The sequence below is a fragment of the Herpailurus yagouaroundi genome, unplaced genomic scaffold (genome assembly GCF_014898765.1).
Source record: "Herpailurus yagouaroundi ecotype Mexico unplaced genomic scaffold, PumYag 28, whole genome shotgun sequence".
Lineage (NCBI taxonomy): Eukaryota > Metazoa > Chordata > Mammalia > Carnivora > Felidae > Herpailurus > Herpailurus yagouaroundi.
In genome coordinates, this window is record NW_024412376.1 from 84350111 (window position 1) to 84360382 (window position 10272).

Sequence of the window (10272 nt, forward strand, 5' to 3'; positions counted from 1 at the left end):
AGGGGCTTCTGATAAACGCATAAGACTCTGAAGACTTCCAAGGAAGAAAGAAAACAGTCTCCCACCTTTCCCTTCCCAGTCCTGAAGCATTTCCTCATAAAGCTCTTCATTAAGTCAAAGTATGTCACATGACAGAGTCAGGTAACTCTTAACTAAACAGTGCCACTCCTACAGAGAATGAAGTTTGGGAATAGAGTATCCAACTTTTTCCCATACCAACCAATTTTACAGAATAAGTTCCATGTCTCAACTCAGTCTTGCTGCACTGTTCGGGTACAACCACAATGTGTTCCCAATGGAGGGGGCACTCAACAACTTGAGACAACTCAAACTTTCCGTTCGAGCCAGCCTCAAGTAAAAGTAGGATGTCTCTGGCACATTTATGTATGTGTGTGGTATGTATGTATGTAAGTATGTGTGGAGTCAGGCTACATTATAAATAATAAGAGTTTTTGAATAAATGCTTGAGAAAAATACGTTAGAAATACGTGGGGTTTTTTTGTTTTCTGTGGTGTGTATGTTTTCTGATCATAGCCCAAGGGGAGAAGGCGAGCCGCGTCTAAATCAGTTAGGCTGCTGTAAAAACATACCGTAGGCCGGATGGCTTAAACAATAAATACTTATTTCTCACAGTGCTAGAGTCTGGAAGTCTGAAATCGGGATGCCATCACGGTAGAGCTCTTGGTGAGGACGTTCTCCCTGGTTTCTAGACAACAGGCACCTTCTTGCTGTAGCTGTATCCTCACACAGCAGAGAAAGCGAGCTAGCTCTCTGGTCTCTTCTAAGGACAGTAATCCCATCATGAGGGCCTCACGTAAACCTAATCACCTTCCAAACGTCCCATCTCCAAACACCATCACATTGGAGGTTAGAGTTTCAACACATAAACTTGAGGGGTGTGGGAGACGACATTCGGTCCATAGCAGGTGGGAACAGCAGAAGAGAAGGGGCAAGGAAATGTCTTAGTGTTCTTAAGGGTATCTTAGAGAAGAAGGCACACCTGAGGGGACGCCTTGTCTTCAGCCTCCGAACTGTCACAATTACTGAAGCTAACTCTGTTTTTGGTTTTCTTTGTTTGTTTGTTTGTTTTTTCTTTAACCTACAGGAGCCAAGGGTGTAAAGTAAATGAGCAAGGGAGACCTGAAGAAGCATTGCTGAATACATGTGGAGGGATGGACACTGTGACAAATTCGAGAGGACTTGGCCCATTTAAATAGGACAGTGGCAGTGTAGCTTCTGTCTCATGAGAATGTAGTTTTGCCATATCCCATAGTGCTTAAAGGTGATAGAGTAGCGTAGGTTCTCATGTGATGTCTTCTTATGATTGAATGTTGGCTTAAAAAGATCTAGAAAACACTCTTTAGTCCAAACAAACAGGGCTACAAACCAGTCTTATTTCACAGGCCACTAAATATCAGCCTTTCCTCTGCTGTGATGACTTTCCCAAAGATATTTATAGTACAATGGCTTGGAAACATTTAAAGGGAAAAACTCTGGCAAGTTAAATTTTCAGACTAAAGAGAGGGGAAGATACTGGACACTGTGCCTCCTCGGTGCCCCCCAAATGTCAAAGGTACGCTAGGCCCCGTTTCGACTACGTCCAAGACTAATTCTGATTAGAAAACACGGTCTAAATGAACACTTTGATTTTCTGCAAGAAGCACGTCCATCTTCCGTAATAATTTTATTTCGCAACACATACAAAAGCGCACAGTTGTTCTTTTGGTAAGTACTCCAATTTTATTTAAGAAGTAAACCTCTTGGGGCGCCTGGGTGGCGCAGTCGGTTAGGTGTCCGACTTCAGCCAGGTCACGATCTCGCGGTCCGTGAGTTCGAGCCCCGCGTCGGGCTCTGGGCTGATGGTTCAGAGCCTGGAGCCTGTTTCCGATTCTGTGTCTCCCTCTCTCTCTGCCCCTCCCCCGTTCATGCTCTGTCTCTCTCTGTCCCAAAAATAAATAAACGTTGAAAAAAAAAAATTTAGAAGTAAACCTCTTGGCTTAGAGGAGCTTTTCCCCAGCTGGTGTATTATAAGAATGACAAGCCTTCCGGGCTCACCTTGGACCTCACATTTGGCTGGTCATGGACTGCATGTGCTGTCAGTCACCACCCCTAATTTGAAAGCGACCAGTATAAAGGAAAAGAGTAATTATCTGTTCGGGGCCTGATTCTATTGCTTAACTGCTTGAATGGCTCCAGAAAATTCCACTGGGAACCATAGGCACAGAGTGCGAGAGCATCTCATCTTTTCTGTTGAAAAGTTAAAATAGGGCATCTTATCACCATGGTTACAGAGTTCTGGGGGTAGTCCTGGTCCCTTACTAACCAAAAAGATCAGTTAAGTGACCAACAGGGAATCTGAACGGCGGCTGCACTGACATGCCGGTAACGGCAAAGGAGCCCACAGGCAACCTGAGGCATCTCGGAACTGACATGTGCCTTCACATATCAGGGAAAAAAGTCTTAAATGTGTTTTCCACTGTGTCTAATTGTAAATAGCGGTGGGAATTTGTGTGTACTTTAGCAACGAATTCGAAGTTACAAGACTCATTATAAATAGATAGAAGGACAATTTGCATTAATACTCATTACATGAATTTAAGATTAACAAAATTAAATTGAATCTGAGAGAAGCAAAATGTACAGTCTTCCCGAAAAAGTAGAAACGAAAACAAATGTGCCTATTCCGTTAACACCGAATATCAGGTGTTAGTGTTGGGTATCTTCTACGCAGTAGACCTACTGTTGGATGTGGTGGCTCATACAGCCATGAGAGGCAATATCCTCATTGCAAATTGCTCCTAAGCTAATCAGAGATTTGTGATGGAAAAATTATTAGCCAGCATAACAAGTGCTAGGTAAATGTTATCTATAAATTGTTAGAGGGCCCAAGAGGCAAGAATAATTGTTTGGGGGAATACAGGGAAGCTTCCAAGTGGAAAGGGCATTGGGGCAGGTTGTAGATGATGGGCAGGAGAGAGCCTGTGCAAAGGTCCAGCTATGAAAGGCGCCACCTATAGGCAGTGACAGTAAGAACCCCGTTGCAACTAGAGTTCTGGAAGTCCATGACGAGGGCAGGGGAAGTCATTTGAAGCCAGAATTGGTAAAACCTTTCATACTAGATTTAATACTGTAGACGACAAGGAACCAGTTGGACTTTAGTCGGAAAGCAAGATGATCAGACTTGATTTCAACAGTCTCCCCAGCCGCCATATGGAGAACCAGAATAGTTAGAAACCTATAGGAAATATAAAATGAGCATACTGCCCTGATGTGATGTGCCAGCTTTTGTGTTGTTCAAAGCATTCTTCTTTTATTATATATGTATTCGTAAGAAAAATTTCTGAAAATATACAGATCAATTTTATAGTAGACTGTATCCATATCCCCAAGGATTTTGTGTATCACATCTCATGTGATACCTTTGTATAGTCTCTAATAAGAGAATGGGCTTAATTAATCACGTTTTCAGAATTCAGAGACCCAAAGATTTGTTCATTTGACTCTCATGCGTTTTGCATTTCAGAACCTTGAAAATATGTCCCTGCACAGAGCTCAAAGAAGTTCGGGATTATTTTAAAAACTGACAAAAGAAAAAAAAATATCCACAGCATTCACTTGGAAAGAAATTAATTCTGGCATCCGTAATGTATTCTTAGGAAAAGAATTGCAGAAAAAGAAAAGTTATGCTATAGAATAAAAAGAGGGTAAATTCAACAACAACAAAAGGGACCCTGTATTGTACCTCATTCTCTGGGTAACAGGAAATATTTCTTACCTTCCTCCTCTACCACCCTGATGAGTCATGAAATCCAGACATAAAACCTAGACATTTAATCACAGCTACATTCACCACTAATCATCAATAGAAGCAATCCCGGTAGCTTGTGTCAGCCATGGGAGCCCCAGGCAAAAAGAATCCTCAAGAGTAACAGGAATAAGACTTCACTCAGAGCCCTGTAATAATTTCCTGCTGAGTCCACAAGAGAAATTAACTGAATTTAATTTGTGAAAAAAGACGACTGTGACCATATATCCAAGAAACGTGCTAATCATCCACATTATCTATTGTATCTATTGTAATAATACAATACCCCATTCTCCCCATTTTACAGGTGAGAGAACAGCCCTAGAGAAACTAATGTTCCTTAAGTCACATAGCTGGTAAGTAGCCCAAATAGGATTGGACCCATGACTTCTTGATTCTAAAGCTGGTGTTCTCATTTGAGGAGAGCTACAAGGAGGAATTCAAGTGCCAGCTGAGTAAGACGAGTGAATTCCATAGTTTTTAGGAGACAGAGTCCCCCTGTCTGGCCTGAAGGGTCCAGGAAGACTTCCTGGTGAGGGTGGCATTTGACCTGAGTCTTATGTACTGGACAAGTCAAAAGATGATGGAAACCCATTCCAGGTTTGAATTTAATAGCAAACATGAAAAGATATAAATCTATAAGTGACATTAAGACATAAATTTGTACCTAATTATCCACTCAGTAAACGTATTATGCACCCATTATACGTCAGATACAAATAGTGGAGATAGGGTGGTGAACAAGAAGGTTGTGTGAGGACAACTACATTCCTTTAAAAATTGTTTTAAGCATCCCTGCCTTTCAGGGTCACTAGGTTAACTAATATAACTCCAGCAAGGAGTTGGTAGAGAAGAAAAATAAGACAAGGCTGTCAATGCAATTTAGAGTGAAAGTTGTGGGATAACAAATTTGTAATTATGATGGCTCTTTTCATGTCACACCTCAATATAAAATAATTTTGATGTGGCTTACAAAGATACTACGGTAAACAGAACGAAATGTAAAACTCTGAGGAAATTGGAATGAAGAAAGAAATGTATAAAAAATAAGATGAAGTCGGAGTAAAGCCAGTCAAAAAGTTGAATACCTACTGGAAAGGGCTATAAATTTGGCTTCATATTTTCTATACTTTCTAAACTCCCCCTCCCCAAATCATCAGTTATGATTCCATAAGACAAAACAACTATTCAATTAAAAAATGAAACTTAAGGGCACCTGGATGGCTCAGTAGGTTAAGCATCCGACTCTTGATATCAGCTCAGGTCACCATCTTGGCTCAGTTCATGATCTCGCTTTTGTGAGATCAAACCCCATGTTAAGCTCCATGCTCTGTGTGAAGCCTGTTTGGGATTTTCTCTCCTTCTCTCTGCTCCTCCCCAGCTCCCACACACACCCTCTCCCTCTCCCTCTCTCTCTCAAAATAAATAAGCATTAAAAAAAATAATAAAATTTAATTTAATTTAATTTCTGATAGCAGGAATAAGACTAGCTAACCTTTATTGCTTATCATTTGCGATTAGAATATGGGGCTTAATTAATTTATATGTATTTTCTCACTTGGTGATCATAGAAACTTCATGCAATAGGTACTATCATAGTCTGCATTTTATAGAGAAGAAACTATGCCTTAGGGAAATTAAATAAATTTCCCCAAAGCACCTAACCAATACGTGGGACGGGCAGTCTCGGGTCGAGCAAACTCTTTATTACCCCAGACCCAGGAACTGAACTGCTAGGTCATATCTGAAATAAGTTTTCCGCGTAAGTCGTCAAGGAAATAGAGCAAGCAGTGAAGCGCAGTGCATCTCATTTTTCAGTGAGCATATAAACCACCTGGGGATTTTAAGCTACAGATTTTGATTCCACAGATCTGGGGTGGGTCTTGGGGTTTCTAACCAGCTCTCCAGAGATACTCATGTGTTGGTCCAGACCACACTGCGACTCGCAAAGCTGTAGCAAATAATATTTCTACAGGTTCCGGGGGGTTATATATTACAGCATCTCTCAAAGGAAATGGATGGCCTATAACCAAAGCATTTCAAGAAAAGCATCGTTTTTAAAAATTAGGGGCGCCTTGGTGAATCAGTTGGTTAAGTGTCTGACTCTTGATGTCAGCTCAGGTCATGATCTCGTAATTCTTGGGGTCAAGCCACATGTCGGGCTCTGTGCTAACAGCATGGAGCCTACTTGGAATTCTCTCTCTCCCTCTCTCTCTCTGCCCCTCCCCTGCTTGTGCTCTCTCTCTCTCTCAAAATACATAAACTTTAAAAAAAAAAAAAAAAGCAAAATTATGCAAGGAATGTACTACTGGAACGGTTTGGCCTAACCAAGAAATTTAAAGTATCTGGAGAAAAAAAAAATGGGTATTCTATTAATAATATACCTTATGGTCATACTAGTCTGTATTTAATTGCAACAAAACTGTAATGAATCCCTGCAACTAGAGACAGGTACTGATGACTAGATCTCAAGGAGGTGGGTGTTCAGTGCTAATTACACATATGGCTCTGGTTTACTTCGAGAAAGTAAAAAGGGCCAAAGCAGAGGTTGGCTCAAAAGGGAAATGGCCTCAGATTTTCGGGCCTAGAAAACAGATTTTGGTAAAATAACTGCTACATGGCAACATCCAACATCAAGAACCTCTCTTTTTCAATTAACAAAGGATGGGAGAGAGCTTCTGAGACGAGTGTTTCACAGCCTATCATTTTATAACAAAATTGCATCCGTTCAATTGCTACTTTGCTTTTAACTTCAAACCTGTTGCCAAGGAAACATCAATATCTAAGCACGCTTGAGGCAAATCTTTCTTCCTGTTTTTGAAGTGAATCAGTAGCAAGGTAACAGCAAGTTATAGAGTTTCACTAATCCAGGAGTTAGTTGGATTTAATCCCAATCACTGTAGCCTTGATAAATCAGGTGGACCTTCTCCTGCCTCCGTTTCTTTACCCATAAAGTGACTATGATTATACTGTTGTACTCTCTCACAACTTACTTCTGCGGCATAGTCCCTTTATCTAATGGACGCTTTGTCATCTTACGATGCGTGGTCAGGAATCTCCAGATTCAAAGGCTTCTGTGTGTTTACACTGGGAAGGAAGGGGACTATGAACCGCATTTTCTCTTCAGGAACGCAAAGTCAATACTCAACTTGCCAAAAGGAACTAAAGCAATGTGAGAGCAGAAGGAAATGTTTATTGTTTTTCTTCCAAGTTTTACTTAAATTCCAGTTAGTTAACATACAGTTTCAGGTATAAGATTTAGTGATTCATCACTTCCTTACAAAACCCAGTGCTCATAACAAGTGTCCTCCTCAATGCCCATTACCCATCTAGCTCAACACCCTCCAGCAACCTTCAGTTTGTTCTCTGTAGTTTAGAGTCCGTTTTTTGGTGTGCCTCCCTCTTTCCCCCCACCCCCCATGTTCACCTGTTACATAGAATGAAGTTTTTAAAAATCCCATCCCTGCAACCATTATGTGGTTCAGGTTTCTCAGTTTCATGGTGCTTCAGAACTAAAAGCCAAGGAAAGCCTCAAGCTGAGGTGTGTCTAACAAGGTTCTTCTGGGTCACTGGTTCCTAGGTGGAAATTCTCACGAATGGACAGATTCAGGTAGCATGCCTCAGAAGCTTATGCAATTTGAAGGCTCTTTCTAGAAACAAATGCAAACTTGTGAATCCCAAAACAAGTACAAGTGTATCAAGGAATAAGAAAAGAAATCACAACAAATAATGAATTGAAAACTGACAAACACTGTCAACATCCAGAAAAATAACATAATTTTATTAACTTCCTGACACACCTTCTATTAGCCTTTTTTTTTTTTTTTACTGTTCTTTGCACTTCATGCCCTTTGAGCAACTTTTTGTATGACAATTATTTTATAATTTCCGTAGAGAGAATGGACTTCAGTATCTCCGGAAGCAAGTTTGTTCAAAATATATCGATAGTTTAGAGAAGCTTCTTTCGACGTCACGGCTCCTTACTCATAACTTCATATAAATTTTTAAGATTGTGGTCAGTACTGGGAAGGCTTTTATCAAGTGTTTCAACATGTGAGTTCTAGGGCTTGGGGGAATTCTCTACCAGTTACATCGAGTTGAGTACATATCAAACCATTTCCTCCTCTGCCAGCCACATGCCTCTGACGCTGGGTACAATGCACACATTCAGCAGCTTGACCACACCTCTGACCTCGCACCTAAGCAAATCACCGTGGGAGCTGCTTTTTCTAGAAGTCATTCCAACACCAAGACAGCTAGCGAGCAGTAACTCACTTGTGTAGAAGTGTGAGTCAAAAGTATCCCATAAACCCAAACAAAACAGATTCCCAGACTCAACTTTCCCATCACTGAAACCCAAAAATGCCTCCAGTGCCCCCAAGCCAGTTGATGGGAGGGCATGCGATAGAAAGCAAAGTCAAAGTGATCCTAGCCAACTGCAGTTAAAATATCTTATTGTGACTACAAAATATCTTCCTTTGACTCCCTGCTAGTGAGGCCCTGAAGCGTAAACAGCATTTGCTTCATTGTAAGTCCACTTCTGACAGAAAATGGCTCTTCTCTCATTTTCTCATGCCCGGCAACTTTAATATACTCACCATCAGTTTGTCACTTCGTGCAAAGAGTTGTGCCAGGTGCCTTTTTGTTTTTAAGTTTCTTTATTTATTTTGAGAGGGAGAGTGAGAGCACGAGCAGGGGATGGGGTACAGAGAGAGGGAGGGAGAGAAAGAATCCCAAGCAGGCTCCACACTGTCAGTGCGGAGCTTGATGCAGGGCTCAATCCCATGACCATGAGATCATGACCTGAACTGAAATCAAGAGTCAGACACTTAACCGACTGAGCCACCCAGGTGCCCCTGTGCTATGTGATGTTTTAAACATTAGTTCATGATGAGGTGCCTGGGTGGCTCAGTTAGTCAAGCATCTGACTTTGGCTCAGGTCATGATCTCGAATGATCTCGCCGTCTGTGAGTTCGATCCCCAAGTCGAGCTCTGTGCTGACACTTCAGAGCCTGGAGCCTGCTTCGGATTCTGTGTCTCCCTCTCTCTCTGCCCCTGCCCCGCTCATGCTCTGTCTCTCTCTCTCTCTGTCAACAATAAATAAACATTAAAAAAAAAAAAATTGGGTCTCTTGCTGCAGCAACGGGAGTGGGAGCACCAGTCGCTGGGCTCCAGGTGGAACTCCAGGGATCCCTTTAAGAAAAGGGCAGACAAGCCAGACATGGGGGAAATCGCCAGCTTGGATAAGACCAAGCTGAAGAAAACGGAGACGCAGGAGAAGAACACCCTGCCGACCAAAGAGACCATTGAGCAGGAGAAGCGGAGCGAAATTTCCTAAGAACCTAAAGGATTCCCCACCCCCGTCATCTTTGAGACACCCTTGTCGTGGAGGAAGAAGAGCCACCTGCAAGATGGACATGAGCGACAAGCTGTACCATGAACCCGGGCCCTCCGTGCCGATGCCACCGGCCTGCGGGTCTCTGAGCCCACTCCCGCCCCCCAATCGGACTGCCAAATTCTCCAGTTTGCCCTGGGATATTATAGCAAATTATTTGTATGATTCATGAAATTAAAACACACCTCGTGGCAAAAAAAAAAAAAAATTAAACATTAGCTCCTGTCACCCTCACAACAAACTGGGGGCCAGTTATTATTGCACAGCTGAGGAAACTTGGGCTCTGAAAGGTGAAGCCATTTTGTTCAAGGTTGCAAAACTAGCACAATCGTTGCCAAAGCTGGTACACGTGCAAGTGTGCGATCTTGTTTTCCTGAGAGAAAAGCATGAGCTTAAGGCAGAAGAACAAGAGGATTTACTATGCTTTCTTTAGCACCAGCAAAACAAACAAAAAAACATGGAGAGATCTCAAAGTCTCATTAAGCAGTTCAAGTGCTGCGTCAATACCTTCTAGTAGTAAGTTGGACCCTAGGCTGAGAATCCAAACGGTTCACTCAGGGGCACCAGGGTGGCTCAGTCGGTTCAGCGTCTGACCCTTGATTTCAACTCTGGTCAAGATCTCAGGGTTTGTGAGTGCCAGCGCCCCCCATCCCAGGAGACCCCACGTTGAGCTCCAGGTTGACAGTGGGGAGCCTGCTTGGGATTCTCTGTCTCTCCGCCTCTCTCTCTCTCTCAAAAATTAATAAGTAAACATTAAAATTTTTTTCAAAAAAATAGTTCATTCAGACATTAGTGCTGCCTTTGGGTAACTTGTGTAAACCATTCACCAACAGTTGAACTCCGTTCTTATCATATGCCAAATAACACTTTCCAGTAAATTTTAAAATACCTGATTTTCATTTTTGAATCAAGATCCAATGAACCTTACTAAATAACATATAAATGGCCTGATGTGATATTTCTTACTGGGGCCGTCTGTATAGATTGTACCCTAGAAGAATCTGGGTAAGTAAAGCATGATTATAATAAAATTATTCTGCTTAAACTACCGGTTATAATTCTCTTCGGTTTC

At 41.9% G+C, this 10272-nt stretch overlaps 1 protein-coding gene across 1 annotated transcript; it reads left to right on the forward strand.

The window, feature by feature from the left end:
- Nucleotides 1–2376: 2376 nt before the first annotated feature.
- Nucleotides 2377–9221, forward strand: LOC121038029 (thymosin beta-10-like). The gene is made up of 2 exons (XM_040487498.1): nucleotides 2377–2382; nucleotides 8946–9221. The coding sequence occupies exons 1-2, from the start codon at nucleotides 2377–2379 to the stop codon at nucleotides 9141–9143; spliced, it is 204 nt and encodes a 67-aa protein (XP_040343432.1). The 3' UTR covers nucleotides 9144–9221.
- The last annotated feature ends 1051 nt before the right edge of the window (nucleotides 9222–10272 follow it).